This window comes from Acanthopagrus latus, chromosome 21 (assembly GCF_904848185.1).
Source record: "Acanthopagrus latus isolate v.2019 chromosome 21, fAcaLat1.1, whole genome shotgun sequence".
In the NCBI taxonomy this organism is placed as follows: Eukaryota; Metazoa; Chordata; class Actinopteri; order Spariformes; family Sparidae; genus Acanthopagrus; species Acanthopagrus latus.
The window spans coordinates 16,355,280-16,374,718 of record NC_051059.1 but is presented as its reverse complement, the minus strand read 5'-3'; the positions used below and the strand labels follow the sequence as shown (position 1 = coordinate 16,374,718).

At 41.5% G+C, this 19,439-nt stretch overlaps 1 protein-coding gene across 1 annotated transcript in view; it reads right to left on the bottom strand.

Annotated features, from left to right (window-relative positions):
• The window catches only part of pth1r (parathyroid hormone 1 receptor), a 52,424-nt gene extending 38,716 nt beyond the window's left edge, over nt 1-13,708 (bottom strand). The window contains exon 1 of the mRNA XM_037085115.1: nt 12,443-13,708. Coding sequence (XP_036941010.1) covers nt 12,443-12,511 — 69 coding nt within the window. The 5' untranslated portion in view covers nt 12,512-13,708. The remainder of the gene's footprint in view (nt 1-12,442) is intronic.
• Between the last annotated feature and the right edge of the window lie 5,731 nt (nt 13,709-19,439).

Genomic DNA, 19,439 nt, shown 5'->3' with positions numbered 1-19,439 from the left:
GTGTCCTGAGCTGTTAATGGATTTACCACAGAAGCATCACATTCTAACCGCATTTAAAGGATTTAATACGTATCCGAGACACACATTCTAATGCACACGGTCAAAGGATGAAGACGCTCAGACAGTCCACTGAGCGAAGAAACACGAGGCACACATGGACTACACTGTTCACGGTGTTCTCCAGCAGAGAGGCCTGCAGCCGGCCTGTCAGCATGAGCCTTTCCACTTTCCACTTGCTACGAGGTCACTGGCGCTGAGGTCTTTGAACCATGTTTTTATTTGACCGAAAATGACTTGAACCCATGGGTAAAAGGCAGAGTCTGTAGCAAAAACGGCAAACAGTGTGCACGGATGAGAGCGGAGTCGATATCGTACGCCCATTTAACTTGCAGACGACACAACAAGGTAACAAAGTGTAAGCGGATCGGCTTTGCTCATCGGCCAGTGAAAAGGAGCAAGAAAACACAAAACCATCTGTTGGATTTTTTTTTTTTTTTAAATGTTACCTTGGATGAAGTGGATGTTTTGCACTATCACTACTGAAAAGCAGTAGGTCCAAATCTATCCAATATGCCATTTATTAATGCTTTAAAAGCAGTGGTGGACTGGATAGAACTGATCAAGGGCACATTAAAGGATCACGCAGCAGCAGGCTTTCAGTTTTTTCCTCCTGCATAATCAGTAGCCATCCTTTCAAATGAACACAGCATCTGCCTTTTTATGTACTTTTGAAACCAAACTGCTTTAATCTGAAGACAGATGTAAAGGGAAATTGCACCAAAATACAACTTCTTTAAAGGAGAACCCTAAAAATTCAACATTCTCACAGATAAAAGTCATGATACATGATACAGTCATGATTGTTTCAGTCATTTTTTGAAGCAAACATGTCGGGAATTTGCTGGTTCGAGCATCTTAAATGTGAGGACTTGCTGCTTTTCTTTGTAAGTAAATGAAGAGTCTTTGGGTTTTGGTTGGACAAAAGAAGCTAAATTGTGATGAACATTTTTCACACTTCTTAAAATTTGATTATGAATTTAAATAATCTGCAGATTAAAAAAAAAAGTCAAACCTGCGTCACCCTACGAAGAGTGCCAGGCCTTAAAGCCATTTTTACACAGTGGCCAAAGTGTGCAACTACATCACGTGAAAATATTTTTATTCTACTGTCGATATATTGTTCTCAGTGTCACAAACCCCCACAAGATGACTCGGTATCGTAGTTTGTTCCATTTGGTCTAAATCTACACGCTTAAATCATTTTTCCCAGCAAGCTTTTGCTCTGTGGGCCACAAACTGTAGTAGATGTGGGTGATCTTACACCTAGGAAACAGAATCTTTTTTGACTTCATGCGAAGACTAAGAAAGCTTTCGTAGGAATGAACGGAGCCCCGTCTCTGATGCTGTGTCCAGTCCTCATGATGCTGAGGCGTTATTCTAGTAGCCTCGAGATTCTAGTCTCAAGAAAAGATGAGGAGCGAGCACAAGAGGTCTTTTAAACTCACTACTTCCTTTTCTCCACAGACCCCAGATGTTCTTTGTTATTTCTCGGCCTTAACCAGCACAAGTGTCATCACTTGAAGCCACATTCACTATTTTTGTGGCCATGACTTAAGAGATGGAAGGACACTTTGTACAAGTCAAATTTGGACATGGAATTATTAAATTTTGTGGCAGTAAAAAGTCTTCTAAACTAATGTCCAACATCTATTACAGCACATCTTGAATTTAGACTTGTGACTGGCTTTTACAGTTTTTCTTAGTGAAGCCCTTATGATGCAAATTAGTCTTGAAAACAGCCTCGTCAATAATAATGCATCAAATAAACTTATTCCGCACAGAGGTCTGCTTCTTCCAAGAAATTACCATGCCACATTACATCACCAATAAAAGTAATTGCAGAAATAAGCCGCAAACTCTGATGGACGTTCCAGCTTGAGAGTCACGTGGTAAGTTTGATAAATTAATGAAAGTGGTGACTGACGCGCTATTTTCTACCACTCTCAAATATAATCAACCAAATGAATTAGCCTATTCAGTCAGTTGCTCATTCATTAATGTCATACTATCCGATGAACATGCGTGGCCAGAGGGTCAGCTGGACCCCGTCCCAACACCAACGTCACCATGCGACACACTGAACTTCGACCGATGAGCAACATTCCCCAACGTTGGAGGAAGAACTCATCCAAATAAACGGCAATAACATTTGGAATTACTCATCCATTTGACCTTCAATACACAATTAACTTTACACTTGTAAATGTCAGTCCCCAACATTACGAAATCCCTCCTCAGCTATACAAGAATATTCATTTGGAGCAGTTTGACTTCCTGTCTGTGCTCTCACTGGGTCACATGCTAAATGCAAGGGAGCTTTAGAGGGAAAGTCCAGCCAAACAAAGCACTGTTATCTGAGTTTAAGTTGGCTGAGATTCCCTCCTGTATTGCAGTGTGAGGATATCTTACTTATTTCTGGAAGAATCTGGAGCTGTGAGCTGCAAACTTACAAACCCGTAAGACCCAGAGTTTTGCAATGAATCTAATAAAGGTCCTTTTAAGAAATCTCAGCCATAAGCAATGTGCCAGGGGAGCACTCCTGCCCAAGACTTGAGCTGCTTCCAAATCACGGAAACAACTGCATCAGAGGTGTGAAATCCTACTCTTCCTGCTCCTGATAATCTGGGGAATTGACTCAGAACAGTCTACAAACTCAATTTTTGTTACATTTAGAGTGGTAGAGTGAGTCTGGGAGCTTCTGTATATTTGAAACTCAATCCCTTCACCAACAGTGGGGGTAGGGCCGAGCAGAGCCGTCGGCTGGTCAATGGCAAAGGCATCTACATAGCTGAGAATTTTCGCATGTCAACTCCAGTGAGGTACTCCGGATTCCGAGCATATTGCCCGCGAGGAAGTCTGCACCACAATATTGATACAGCAGGTAGCTGATGAAAAAAGGAGCACAAAGTCATCAGAGCGCTGCCGATCAATCAGCGTGATACAACGCACTGCTTTTCTACTGTCCGACCATGTCTTGACTGAAAACCATGTTTATACTGGAAATTCTCAACAGTGAGGTCAAATAGAAGATAGAAACCAGACCACCTTATCAGAAACTGACAGAGGAGAGGTGGCTTATCAATCTGAAATGTGTCACATGAACACAGCTTTAAGATAACCATCACCACATACAGCAAGTCTAGATGTATTCAGTGACCTGTCTGTGGACAAAAAAAGACTCATTTGATGACCTCAAAGAGGAAGAGGAATACACCATATTCACATGTTATTTTCCCTTTTGATGTCACGCAGACGTACCAGTTTCTAGGGTGTTATATAAAGGAAGGAAATCTGACAACCCGTGATCAATTTAACACTTTCCAGTTGATCATTAACTGAAAACATGATGGATGGTAAAAATCAGGAGGGACTTGGGGCCCCATTTAAAGGCAAAAAAGCATATGTAATAACCTATTACCTTCCGCTTGCTAACAGCTAATGTTAGCATTCAACAGCTTCCTTGCTAGCATTACAGTTTAATAATATTACACAAAATTATATCAAAGGTGTAAACTAAAACAATTTATGGAAGGACACTGCCATATTTCGATCTGAAACAACATTTTTGCTAACCTGTTAGCTAACATTAGCATCTAGCCACTTACAGCTAACCTAACTGTTTCATTACATCCAGTGTGTTCTTCTTCCAGGTATAAATAAGTGTGTCCAAGATGTGTGTGTTGATATCGCAGAGTTAAGTCACACCTTTCATGTTATATCATATAACACTATCAAACAGTAATCTTAGCGAGCTAGCTAAAGGTTGAATGGCAACATTAGCTTTTGTCTTACGGAAGCTAATTGACTATCGATACGTTGTTTTACCTTGAAATATGACCCCATGTCTCTCTGGATTTTACTCTTCATTGTAATTTCAGTGAAAATATAACAATTTGTCCGATTTTCCTACGTTTGTACAACTTGAAAACGCAGCTGTACACTCAGGGCGAGATGTGAAAAGAAAATGGCTGCCGCGTGAATCTATCGTGACAGGCAAGGTGTGCGAGTGAAACTGTCAGTAGCAACTTCCGCCGATCATCGTCAAACTTCCCCTCATCAGCTTTTGAGGATGCATCAATCACAGAAAATTTTTACTAAAAAATAAAGGTATAAGAAGGCTGATTCTGCTGCTGACTCAGTTTTAATGAATGCTGAGGTTCATGGGGCAGAGGCACTTCATTAAAGTATCTGTTCAAGGTGTGACTTTTTCAGTGAGGTGTAAAAGTGGCATTGAGTTACACATACTCTCGCATTCTTCAAGTGGAAAAGTTAAGGGAGGAAAAAAAAAAAAAAACGGCAGAGGTCAGGGTGAGTCAAGAAAACAAGCCCTTTCCTGAGTCAAACACAGCCATGGTATAACCTTACCATGCTGGTGAAACTGAAGACTCTCCTATTAACACACACGTTATGAGTCTGACTCACAGGCACTCTAAAAAACGGAGCAATGTGTCAGTCAGGGGAAAGGAAAAAAAAAAAAAGATAGTGAAGATAGAGTCCAAGAAATTAGATTTTCCTGCAGTTATCTCAGGAATCCTCTCAGCTACTGTAAACCTCCGCAGTAGCACACAGAGCATAATGATATGCGTGTGAAGGGTATTTTCCCACTACAAGTTGCCTCTGTGAGCCGAATCCCTCGCTGATCCTAGGGAAAATTCGGGCAAACATGTTAACCGGCTGGTGACGACAGCGAGTTACTCACAATCTACAAACATGTACGGCAGCGACGCACACACAGTTTACACCTCCACGCTCTGCTTAAATCCACATGTCATGCTGTATACCAAACTTACAAAACAGGATGCCTCAAATCTGCCATCTGGATGGAGAAAGCTTACCAAAGTGGGTATAAATACCATTAGTGCGCTGCAATACACCCTCCTCACATCTTTCAGCCCTATACGCTCCCGCTGATTTCCATTTCCTCACAGTCCATCGAGCACAATTGCATGATAGTCTCAAAGTAAAAGGGTAAACATGTTACTTTTGGTGTGACTCGAGGATGTGACATTTACATCTCCGCAAGCTTGCTGTGGTTTTAAAAAACTCGATCCATAGTGACACCGCCAATACAACTTTAAAAGCTTTCCTGGCCTATTGTCACCCCTTGTAATTGTTATATCACGTCTAGCCACAGCTATTGCCAAGTTAGGTTTCTGGGGTTTTTTTCCACTCTGAGTTTGACAATGGAGTGGAATACAAAAAAGACAGGTCACTCCAATTATGATGTTTACTGCAGCCTTCAAGACATATTGCAACGACTGTCCGCATTTTAATTAGGGGCTGCGATTTGAAGTGTTTTGCTGATGCTATTCTCAGCACAGAAAACGTCTCTCTTACAATTTGTTCTGCGGCAACAATAAAAGCACAATCATCGAATGTGTTATAGTAATTTTTCCATGGTGAGAAACATAAAGGATTGTCGCCCTGCAAGAGTGACACCATGCACAAGTCTTAACCAGCTCAAAAGCGCAATGATGTTCCATTCTACACTGGAATTAGCATGAGCGACTGGCAGAAGTACTGTTCAGACTACAACCAGGTGTTTATGACCAACTTAAAGGGATGGTTTCACCTTTTTTTAAGTTAAAATTAAGTGCTAAAGACACATTTTAGTGGGATCACAATGCTACTAAGTCAGTACACAAAAAGATATACACTCACAATCTAAGTAGTGTGAAGCTATTATGTGTCACAACCCGTGTTGTGTTGTGGTTGTGACTCCAAAAATATATACATAAATATAAAACTGACATAATACTTCATACATATTTTATGGCTATACATACTTTAATATGCACAGTAGAAAGTAATGGCTTATGGTGCTTGTTACAATACTGAGATGGAGATCTATCTTTTATGCTCTTCTTTGTACTATTTTCATGTAAACTGTGCTGTTTTATTTACATCTTCATCTTGGTATACATCTTAACTGATTATTGTTGGGGTTTTTTTTTTAAGCTTTTATTTTGCTTGATCATGTAATACGACGAAGTCAAAAGAAAAGTGATGGTGGTGGCAGAAAAAAACGACCCAAAAAGCTACTCTGTAACATTGGTCAAATTATGGCAGAGCTATGCAAAATCACTTCTCAAAATACAAACAAACTGATGATTTAAGTGTCGGACTGACAAAGACAACAGAACATTGCAGAATGATGTATGAGTATGAAAAAAAGATCACATCATCATGATGTTGTGTAATTCAGCTGAAGGCCAATAATATTGAATTGTTGCCAGGCCATGCTACGTCATATTACATTGCTGTACAGCTGTCGGCTAAGATCAGTAATTCCATAGTCGCCTCTGCTGTGTAAAACTGAACTACAAGCAGGCTGAGAAAAAAGAGCAAACTGGTTAAGGCGCTGTTTCCTGATATACTCTCAGACGAGGTGGTTATTTCCCTTCTCACACGGGGCAACCCAACACATTTTTCGCACACTTGAAAACGGGATGAGCCCTGGAGAGAAACGATAGCTGATCAACGCTGTCACTTTCTGCACAGCAGCAGCCATGTCGTTTCTATGACGGAGAGCAGAATCTGAAACTGATACGACCCTGACAGCGCATGCTGTATCTGTGGCGGAGGTGGAGAAGCACTGCAGATTAAAAGACTTCACCGCATCCCCAATTTGATTTATTTTAATTAGAAAGCACAGCTTATTCTACTTAATAATAATAATAATAATAAGTGATAACTATAAGACAATTTAAAGCAGTAGTTAGGAATGAAGTACACACAATAAGCACTTTTAAAATCCTCCAGACAACCAGATGCTATTATCCTCAGTCCTCAAAGAGAGTAGCAGTTCCCTGTTGGATTACACCATTAACACAAAGCCTAATTAAAGCTGTAATGAAAAGTGCTTTATCATTAAGTATCAATGTCGTATTAGTCAACATGAAAACATGTCGCCGGCGCAACCACGAGGAGCAAGAATTTCTGTAGGAATAATAAAGCAAAGCTGATCCCAAATGTATAAGAATTATATCATAAAAAAGTCAATTTTATATACTTGAGCCCCTCTGGACATATACAACCTATATAACCTTTCCAAAAATAAGCACTAACATTGCTTCTCAAACAATGCTAAAACAATGACCCTAAACCTGGACTGTCACTTTCCCCCACAGATTTGCTCCAGCTAAGTAACAATTAGCAATCCATGTATCCACAGAACTGAAGCTGAGCTAACTGGATAAAGTAAGGAAATAAACTTTGTTAAGACAGGGAACATCCTTACGATTATTTCATTAGAGGGCTCTGATTGGTAAGTCGACAGGCAATTTACTGGTCATGAGTGACCTGTCAATACTGTACTGATCGGTCAAGCCCAGGATGAAAACACAACACTAATTGATTGCTTTAAAAGGCGCCTTTTTCCAAGTCAAATCTGCTCACAACACAGACAGAGCAGAGAACAAAATCTGAGTTGGGATGCTTCAAAAAGTCGAGCAGCAAATCTGTGTAACTCTTGACACCAAAATCGCAGTTAATCATGGCTGACACACCTCCCACCGCTTCTTCTTCTCCCACTCAGGAGCAGTAAAGGTCGCGCTACAAAGTCTGGGCCAGGCATCACACACCAAAAATAATCATCACAAAAACTAACTGAGCCCTTCATGTGCATAAAACCCCTCTCATTGATGATATTCATTTAATGATATCTGGCAGTGGGATTTTCCCTGGATGGAGGGAATAAGAAAGGACAGCCAGTTGACAGATATGCACACTGAGATGAGCAAATTGGTCGTGGCACGGCTTTGTTGTCCCTGTGTGTCTTCACAGGGACTGATAAGAGATGGAATCAAGATCAAGGCCCCCGTCCAAACTGTTTGTGCTCGCAGAGTAAACACGGCATGAAACGCTGGTTGCATGTGCCGTCCGTGCTGCTCAGATGTTCTTCTCCATAGATTTTGGACCGACTTAACTTATAACACACACTAAAGTCATGACTTCACAGGCGGAGACAAATTCAAAGAACATCTATACAAATGGCTCATTTATATCAGTCAGAGGTGACATCTCTTACCAACAAGGAAGCCATTAAAAGGTCAGCTTTTACTTTCTTGTCATTGGTAATTTTCATTAAGTGGCGCCATTTGCTTTTCAAATGGAAATGAGCCAGTGCTGCCCATTAAATCTGAAAACAACTCCGCCTTCGTTTTTGTGCCTCAAAAATAATGAGATGCTGCAGTTGGGGTGTTGTGCACAATGGGGACAAAAATTAATATTGCAGTAATTGTTGCAGAACCATTACTGTTCACAGTGCTGAACTGGAATATTCAAAATAAAAGCATAAAAAGAATCATTTGCCACAAAATCTTATGATTTAAAAAAAAAAAGAAAAGGTATCTGAGTCCCTAAAATGTATTGAATTATAATGAGATTATCTCTATACAGTAATATGTAAATATAGAATGACGATAACGGCTAACATTCAATATAATACACTCAGCTGCGTCCACTGTATCATCTCTTATTAAGGACTTAATAACTCTTTAATCAAAGCTGCAGAGTGAGTTTAAGCAGACGAGGAAATTAAACAGACTGAAGTCTCTGAAGTTTTGCCCCAAATTATTCAGCAAAAAAAAAAAAAAAAAATCTAATTTGTGGAATAATTTAAATTGATGCTCTGCTCCACACTCCTTTGGACACACACACATACAAACTGAAAAAAAGGATCACATGTCATAGTGGGGATTGGTTAAAAGGTCATGCAAAAATGAATTTCAATATCAAAGCCTATTTCACAAATGCACCAGCAGTTCACATGAATTAGTTGGAAGTAATCTGTTGCCCCTAATTACCACAGACAGATTGAGATGAGATTATCCTGCACTGTAATCTGTGGCATGAAGTTCCGCTGAGGGTAATTTGCCAGAGAGGGATCGAGCCACTCTGAAAGAGTGTGTGATTAGGACCATAAAGACTTTTAAATAATACACTAAGGGCAAAGGGGAAGCCATTATTCACATATCTTTTGTGGCATACTGTCTCCCGTAACATGCTTTTTGATAAAACTGTAGACTACAGTTGTGATCCTGTCCAAACACATAAATTGTGTCTATGAAGAAGGGATGTGCCCTATTGGTCAACTGGTCGACTGAAACCTCAGACCAAATCAAATGTTGCAGGGACAAAACCAGCCCTTCGATTCATTTAAGTGAGCGGTGTATTTAGGCTGTGGCGGTGTGGACCACAGGCTGCAGAAAAACCACCTGAAAGAGAATCGGCGCAACCCCTTCGCAATGGCTAATCATGTAAGATCAGACCCAGAGGACTAACTTAATATTTCACATTATATCTCATTTTGGCCCTGTGCACCACTTTAAAACACACTGTTAAGATAGGCCCAGCATGCCTAGCTGGGAATCCTACTATGGCGAAGGCATGGGTGACGGGTCATGTGATGGGTCATATGCAGGCACACTATTGGTGTGACTAGATGCCAGCATTTGGGGGTGTAAATATTTTTGCTGTTTCACTCAGTTTGGTCTCCTGCACCAGGGTGTGTGTGGGGGGGGGGGGGATCAGGGTTGGAGTCACACACATTTGGGTTGATATTCAAAATACACTTTGGCTGTAGTGTGAATACAATTAATAATTTCAAATGGCAATATTTTTTTGACAATGTTTAACCTTGTTGATTAACTTGTGCTTAGTTAAAGTTAAACTTTTGAGTCAGGGGAGTTAGTAACATCCCAACTGTAATGAGTTGTTTCGGACTGACCACAATAAACATATATTCCTATATCTTTTTATTCATCAGTCATTTCAGGCTGGTTGTACTTTGACAAATATGTGTTGAATTGATGGTAAAATGTATTCAGAATCTAAAAATGTCAAATACAAGTTCTGGGCTGAAGTCGTCCACAACAGATTTTTTTCAACATCCAGTCAAAACTGCCTTTTTACATGACAATACATAACAGTAGCTGAAACTACACTCGGCTGTGACAGGCGGATACAGATACAGCTGTGGTCCTAGACACATGCAAGTCATCACGGAGGAAAACACAGTCATGAGTTCGAAATTAAACGCTCACTGAGGTCCCTGGAAGCAGTGCTTCCGCTTAATAAATGTAATAACTAAGTAAGTGAGGCAGTCAGTCACACTGAACAAAGGCTCTGTGAGGTCGCGCTTTGTCTGCTGGCTGTCACCGCAGAATGCCTGCTGAGGTGTAAAACACAATGGAGAGATCCCTTGTCAGTTCTTGTGGCAGCCAATTTCCTTCAGATAAAAAATATTGGATAACAAGTATGGATGGAACCGGTTACTGGTGACACACACACACACACACAAACACACACACACACACACACACACACACACACACACACACACTATATATGTATATATATATATATATATATATATATATATATATATATAGATATATATATATATATATATATATATATATATATATATATATATATACTGTATATAAGCTGAGCTTGGGGAAAGGGGCACAGCCCTGTAGTTTGACAACTGTAATCCTCAATTTAAGAAGTTTTGTATTCTTTCTTTAAACAGAGACGCAGACTTTCCACTCGTAACTTTCAGTGAAATCGGCGTACCGTTCGGTCACGCTTTGGAAACAAATTACCTTTTTGCGGAGAGGAAGACTAAGCAAACACCAAACTTAAAAAACGGGTAAACATCAGTCACAGACAGAGCCTTTTGACGACTGAATGTTGAATCAGCTATAAATACACAGCTATGTTATAATTGTTTTCCTCTGCCATCTAAACCAATGAGCCTTTAGCTTCACTGCGGCACAGTGATGGACCACATCACTGGGAAAATGCACTGTACCTCAGAGCCTGGGCGAACTGCCTGTTGAATGCACAACAGCCTCAGCCAAAACACACAGAACCAACTTGGTGTGCCTGCACAGCGTGCGCGCGCGTGTGTGTGTGCGTAGCAGGCCCTCCTGAATACAGCTATAGCAATATTTGAGAGCGCAATTATAAATCACAATGTCGGGCGAAAAAAAAAAAACTAAATCATTACAGCTGTGAAACTGAGAGGTGAAATTGTTCAGCTGCTGAAGGAGTTATGAATGAAATGTTTACTCCCTCTCCGTGTGCAGGGATTTCTTCAGCTCAGGCAGGTGAGAGCTTTGCAGAGCTATGAAACAATCTGTTGTAAACACCATGCCCTGCTTATTGCATGAACTGGGTTACCAGGAGCTGCTTTGTACAAACGGATGCATTTAAGTGGAGCGACAGGCTTAATCTGCTGGTCACAGCACCTTAGATTTTAACAGCTCTGTCCGCCACTTCACTTCAGCTGAAACACTCATTATGTGTCCAATACCAAAAACTGTACATTTGCAAATCAGCCTGTGTTTACAGGCAAAGCAATATCCCTGAAGGAGTGAGAGGCAGCACAGAGCTAATTAAAGGTGCTGAGGTGATGCGAATACAAAGCATTTGACCTCGACCCAAACCCCCCCCCCCCGCTTCCTTTTTTTCTTTTTTGCCTTTTATCCTAGAGGAGGGTCTTTCACCAATGACAGCAGTTACCTTGAATGTGATTTTTGCAAGACACACAATAAGCCCTTTTATCAGATATCAAAAGCTGAGAGTGGAGCCACAACGATGAATCAATTAGTCGTCAACACCGTGACACAAATTTTCCCTCCAAAAAAGAGGATGAGGGTGATTTTGTGCGTGGTGCAAAAACCAAAGCAGGCCACGCAACACCCATTAATCAAACTAAATCCCGCGACATTGGGTAGATTTCTCTCGTAAGTGACTCATGGAACAGCGAGGGAGACATTGCCCGTCCTGTGATGTGACTACTGCCCATGCGCACATTGCGATGCCGATGCCGAACCGATATATCGTGCAGCCCTGGTTGTCAATCCCAGATTAATCTGCAATTGTTTGGTTTGACAAACATTTTAGGGATAAAAAACAACAACAAAAAAAGACGCCTTAAATGAGAGTATTTTGTATTCTTAATAGTTTTTTTCACTCCTGTGTGACAGTAAGCTGACGCGCTTTGGTCGTGGACAGAGACAAGAGACAACTGTGGACTTTGTGAAACACTGATATCACCGTTTTCTGACCACTTAATGACCAAAAAACTAAGCGAATGATCGTGGAAATCAGTCGAGCTCAGAATGAATTTACCAGCATTTAACAGTCTGTCGGGTTAAAAAGGTAGGTTGCATTGCATTGTCCCCAACATTTCCCATTGCCCCCCGTAAAAAAAGCAAAAATACATATGAGCAGCAGCAATAACAGCTGCTCCTGTACATGCACCCTCACCCTGATCTGTGCACAGAGGAAGGCACCACTGCAGCATCAACATTACACAAGACAGTAGCGTGCAAACAACAGCAAGAGTGAGAGAGAGAGAGTGACTTACCAGATACAAACTGCTGAGTAGCGAGACGAGCAGAAAGTCCAGATTGTGGAGCAGCAGAGCGGATCCCATCCCTGACCTGAGGCAGCACAGACCTTCCGAGAGTCCTTGCTGGAGGGGTGGGGTGGGGGGGGCTCGAACAGACGCTGGTGATGCTCGGGTGAAACTACTGAAGCTACTTAACTCTGTTCAAAGTGGAGTTTGCTGTGTCTTTTCACTCCATCTGGCCTCTCGATGCTGATGGGGGCTCGTGAAATCATAACTCTGTAATCGCCTCGCTCTGCCCTCGATTTAATTTCCTATAATCTGCTATATGCCCAGGCTCAGCCCGCTCTCTCTGTCTCCCCGCATCTGTCTTTTTTTTCCCCCTCTTCTGAAATTACATCCACATGTCAGAACTATTTATGTCGCTCTCGCTCTGCGGTGGGAAGTTCAAATGATTCTTTGTAGAGGGGGGAAGAAACCAACGCTGTATTTTTAGGTCTTTTAAATTTCCCCTCAGACTAACTTAAACACTTCAGTATGGAGCTGTGCGCCTTCTGGCTTGTCCCAGTTCCCCTCCTTCTCTGTTTTCTTTCTTTCTTTTTTTTTTTTTTTTTCCTAAAAATGTTAGATCAGTGTTGGACTAAAAAGAAAATTAAAAATAAGCCGCGAGATGTATCGCTCCATCACCAGTCGCTGTGTTTTAGGACTTCACAATTTGAGCACCCTCTCTGACTCATGTCACCATCAACGCGGCCGTGAAAGCGGTGAAGGCAGCGGACGTTCAAAAATCTAGAATCTTCAACTTTTTCATAAATGTTTCCTTTTTCTTTTTTCCTTTTTTTTTTTTGGGAGGGGGGCTTGAATCAAACTCGACCAAGTTCACAGCCGCACCTCGCTTCCCTCGCGTACGCCTGCGCTTTTACGCATCCTGAAAAAAACATAACGTGGAAATGTGGCGTTCGGGTGAAATCCAGAAAAAGACAAGAAAACCGCTGTGTGGATAATGTAGCGCGGCGGCTCTAACCCCGGCGACTGAATGTATGAAAGTCCCCAAACCAGCTCTGTTTACCGATGCTCATGTGAGAGAGCTCAGAGGGGGAAACGCGGAGACGCCAAGTTGACTTCGAGAATCTCTTACTTACTATCAAGAGAGAAGCCCGGGTTCACCCTGACGGACGCGCAGCTCGCAGAAACGCCTGCAGTGTTTGTTTTTTTCTTTCTTTTTTTTTTTCTTTCTGCGCAGAGTTGAAGTTTGTCCCCGTTGAGAAGCGTGTCCAGATGTGGCAGGCGGCAGGTCGTGTTCAGTAGTGAGTATGTGGATGGAAAAGGGGGGGCGGAAAGGAGGCAGGTAGGGTGGAGCGTAACGGCCTCTCATTGGTGCGCACTCTCTTACGTTGGAATAAACCACGACTCCGAAATGACATATTTTCTCACCCCTCAAACAAACTCCACATTCAACAGATCGCAGGGCCTTTGCCAAACCACTTTTTCCCCCTGCAGTCTCTCAAAAAGTTGCATCTAGTTGGGTTGGATTACCGAGACATAATGCGGGAGATGTCCGAATTTATCTCAGGCACCATCTGCTGCATCACTGGCAGCACACGTCAACGCTTCAGCAGCTTCTGCTGGAGGATTTTCTCCAAACACTGGATGATTCTGCCTGTAGGACTGGATGTTTGAGCAGTAAAATAAGTATAAAAAAAAAAAAAAAAAAAAAAAAAAATGAAAAAATCTCCCAAAATATAGTTTTGAGATCCTGACCTGACAATTTGTGTTTTTGTTTTTTTTCCCCCAACTCTATAAAAGAAAGCGCTAACTGAGTTATTTACTTAAAGGGGCACTAGAAAGATTTGGAAAAGAAATTCAAACTCACAAAATGTAATAGTTGCGTTATCTGTATGAACTTAGAAATATGTATTTGGTTCCCAAATTAAATAAACAACCTGTTTTCAGAAGGAAAACAAGGTCCCCAGAACACTGTTTGAAATTAGAAAGGTTAAGGTCAAGAATGAGATATCTCCACCTACATAACCTTTAAAGGATAAGTTCACCCAAAAATGAAAAATTAGCCATAATTAAATCTTATAAGATTTTCAAAGCAAAACAGTGTTGCCGCACTGTGTCAAAACAAATTTATGGCTCCATAAAGATAATCCAAGTTTCTAGAAAGCCCTGTGATCAAATATTGATTGAGACGCTACCTCTTTACACAGCCCAGTGTTTCCCACAGAATTAGATTTTAATTGTGGTGGTGGCTGTCCAGCTGGGGTGCCACAGAGCATGCACACTCGAGACTTCCACTGACCGAGAAAGCTAACTTCCAGTGTATCGCAGAGCTAAATTGGATGAGGATAAAAGGTAATTGGGCACCTCTTCTAGACTCTCTGAATTTTATTGGAACGAACTGCCCAAATTCTGATGGTAAAACGAATCATTTCGCAGAGGTTGTGAAGCTTTTATTACCCTGTTAAAGCTACATCTTTCACAATGTTAGCATTTGGGAAAAAGTCCCTAGTGGATCACATGATGATGTAACTACACGGCTTTGCCATAACAAAAACTGTCTTCAAGGCCTGGCACTCTTTGTGGTGGCTTGATCTTGACAATGTGGCCAGCCATCTTCTTTGCAGAGATAATTACCGTCAGGCCAATGGCCAGCTTAAACAGTTTCCCTCCTCTTCCTTATTGGTTTTACCGGCGGACTAAAAACCACAGCGTCATCCACTGTATCAGAGTATATAACATCATGCTATCCACTGAAGGGTCGAGTCCTGAGTGAGTGAGAACGGAATGCACAGCTCTGAAAATAGAAAATCAATATGTGGCAGCTAATGTTGATATTGTGGCGGAGTGCCACAAATAAATTCACGTGTGGGAAACACTGCAGTCGAGCTCTTCAGTCTGGGTGGCCTAACACTTTAAAATTACTAGCAACAGTGAAGGTTTTGGCCTAAATCAACGCTATGAAGTATTTGGCTATTTTTGCTATTTGGTGCCCCCAACAGGTGCAACACCACAGTTGTAAATACAAGTCCTAGGGGTTCAAAGTGAAACTCTCATCAAAAAGCAACCTAGGCCTTATTTGTGAATGTATATGAGTCAAACATTTTTGTAAATGCATAATTACAACTAAAGAGGCCCTTTTCGGGCAGGCTAATATTCAGTGGCGTGCTGGGGCACTCTTACGCTAGCATCAAAATCGCTATTTTAAAAACACTAAGAAGGCTCGACACAGCATGAAACTTTGCTCATAGCATCACCAGGGTCCCTAGACATGAACACGAGCATTGAGAACATTGTTTGTGTGCACAGTGTTTACAAAAAGAAGGTTTTTGAACAACTCATGTTAGCAGATGGATCTTCGGCGCGCTGCCGTCATGCCAGACAAAAAGAGTCGATCCCTGAGTGCGACCTAACAGGCAGGAGAGTAATGGTGCACCGCCCCTCAAGCTTTCCTATTAGGTTGCACTCGGGGATCGACACTTTTTGTCTGCCATGACGGTGGCGAGCGGAACAAGCAACTGCTAAGGTGAGTTGTTCAAAAACTTTCTTTTTAGTGAACTCTGTGTACACAAATAATGTTCTCAATGCCCGTGTTCATGTGTAGAGACCCTGGTGATACTACGAGCAAAGTTTCATGTTGTGTCGAGCCTTCTTAGTGTTTTGATAGTAGCAATTTTGATGCTGGCGTAAAAGCACTCCATTGAAAATTAGCTTGCCCAAAAACAAAACTACGGTAAACCTTAAAAGTGCCTCTTTCGTCATAATTATGCTTTACACGAAGGTTTGACTCATAAACATTCACAAATAAAGCCTAGGTTGCTTTTTGGCGAGAGTTTCACTTTAACAATTAGACGTACATGCTTTGTATTCACATCACTTCAGCACCTTTAATTGTCTCCATGCGGCCTCTTGCACACTTCCAGGATTGCTTTGCCTGTAAACACGGGCTGAATTGCAAATACGCTGTCTTTAGTATCTTTGCACATAATGGCAGTTTAAGATGAAGTGAAGTGGTGGACAGAGCTGTTAAAAACTAAGCTGCTGCGATCAGCAGATTAATCCCTCGTTCCACTCAATGCATCCCACGGTCACCACAACACAGTGATTAACAATGTTGTGTGCTGAAAAACTTGTATGTTGAGGTAAACATGTATGTAATGCTGTGATCCACCCGTCTCACTGAAGTTACATACTGCACAAACAAGTGATACTGCGGTGGAGCGGCTGAGACAGAGACAACACTCACCCAGTTACAAGACACCGTAGCATCAAAATGATTTTGATGCAAATGTTTTAAGGTCACTTCAATATTAAAAAAAAAACTGCTCAGATAACACAGAAGCCCCAACAAGTTAGTGTATTGGAACTTTGTTTTCCCCTTTCCCTCTGACTGTTGACCGTGTCGCAACCCAGATGGTTTATCTTGTGACCTTTGAGAGGCCTGACACACTTAACTCAACCTCACAGTATGGACAGTTAAAGCTAAAAACACACGGACAAGCCACAACAGTTATGCAGTAGTATCAGCATCCCAATTATGTCATGTCCTGGAAACACTTCTTCTTCAGCTGGAGTAAGAATTTGAAGTGCAAGATTGTTTTCATTTTGATTACAACCAGTGAATGCAGCATAAAAAGTACTGTCACACCAATCAGAGCATGTGGAAATCCATTTTTCACAGTTGGAGTCTCTGAGCCCCCAAACAGAACCGATGTGCGTTTTTTTATAGAAACCGCAGAAGCGTGCTCTTAATGATTTCTGCTGTTTAAAATAGCGCCTGTTTGTGGGCAAACAGGGACAACGCAAACAGTATTGTATATAACCAGAGCTGCTCGCTCTAGCAGCTATTGTACTCCAACAGCTCAGGGTACGATACGGTTTTTGCATGTGTGGTCTCGGCAGTGAACAAGCACTTAACTGTGGCAATATGAGTGAAATGTTCCACCTATTAAACCGGCAGGGCCACAGCTTTGATAGTGGAATAATTGTGTAATTCAGTAATCACCTCACTCTGCCGCTGTGCAGACACCGAGCAGTAAGCAAACACTGGAAATAGATTTGGTGTCAGAGCTCCCACTGTTGAACGGTAGTGATGGACTGCCATTGTGGACTGAGACAACATGCATTATCCACCCGCGAGAATAATGTTTCAGCAACACAGTCATTCACTGCCAGATGCTACTGCCACACAGAGAGTGGAGACTTGGCACAAAGGGAACTCTCCACTGGAGTGTCATTTACCCTCATGTGGAATCTCATGTTTTTGACGGTGTCACCACATGACACTCAATCAAATTTTAACTGGCCTATACTCATTGCATGTGCATTTTTAGTATGCAGCACACTGCGAGAGATGTGCCCCTCATTCTGAACAGTGGATAGCCACTGAAATATTGATAGCCAAATCCCCCTATGGCATTCACAAGTATGTAAACAGATGCAAAAGCAGAATAATTGTTTCACAGAGAGCTCCTCCTGTGGACACCCACACAGAGGATGATCGTTGAAAACAAAGTAAAAGTTGCAATAATACAAAAGATGTCTTCATATGAGAAGTTTGGATTGTCGACAAATCCCCATTACTCGATACTAACACTTATAAAATGTGTATTGATTAGTTGAAGTTGAAAGCTCTGGAATAAATCTATTAAAGCTGATTTGAAAATCTTTTATCAAACTGGAGCAATTTATCCAAATATGCAGTCAATGATTGACAGCCACGACCTTCTGTCAGCTCGTAGAGTTTTCACTTTGTGAGTCTGATTTTTGTGCGCGTGCAAAGTGTGAAAAGATGCCTTTCAAACATTTTTAATATTTTGCCAGGTTGACCAAGCAAGGGCGCCTTGCCCACACTGGACCTTCAAGGCAACCCCGGTAACAATATTTAAACCTAAGAACTGGTCTTATAGAGTTTAAATCTAATTTTAAGGGTACACGATGCATTACACTGAGGACGTGTGTGGGAGTGCCGGTCCCAAATCTGGCCCTGGATTCAAATTAGATTTGAATTTGAATGATGAAAGTTTCATGGAGACTATAGATAGACTATAGATAGATAGATTCATGCTGTAATCATTCTGTCACTTACTGAAGGTAAAAACAACTGAAGCAATTTGTTATCTTATGTTGTAGCATGAACTTGTTGCATCGGTCAGCGAATCAAAGACAGAAGCAGAAAAAGAAACCATAATGATTAATAACAAACGCATGGCAAACATTCAGGACCAATATGACAGCAGCACCTGCTTCACAGACGTGTGCTTGAACAATCTGTAGACTATGAAACGCACACATGTTTGTACGGTACTCAGAATATTATCATGTTGTTCTGTTTTTCCACTTCCCTTTTTATTGTCCCTTTTTTTAAACTCAGTGCAGTCATATTTTTCGAGGTCCCAGTGCTACTGTGACAGAATCCTCAACCTTTATCAACCCGGGCTTCTTTCCCATCCTGACGTATTTTCCGGGGTGATAGAAAATGAACAATATGAAAGCTGTCGTAAACAAACAGCCAGGAATAAGGCACATGACCTGTACGTCTGCTCATCCTCCATGCAGATGATTTGCCCCCCACTGCGTCTCCATGGGAAACTCAGAAATACTGTAAGCTGTGGAAGATTAGCAGAGGAGACCGTGTTCATGACATATTCATAATTTCCACTTCAATACGAATTCGTCAAGGTCGCTCTTTTTCTATCTGTACTCTCTATAAAAATGCAGAACATGCTTTTGTTTAGAAACGCTCTTTCTGAAAGGTTAAGTGTGCCTTTAAGCCAGGCACTGTATCTCCATGTCACTTTGCATGCTTATGGTACTCACCCCTCGCTATGGAAATCTTTTGATCTTTGACATCCATCTGGAATGATTAATATCCACCTCCTTTGCTCTGCAAATGTCATCCATTGCAGGCAGCAAAACAACTGATGGCTCACTACGCATGTGACAAATATTAAGCATCTCTGCGGTTGCGGGAGGTGTGATTTTACTGAGCCATTTGCAGAAGCTAAGTATA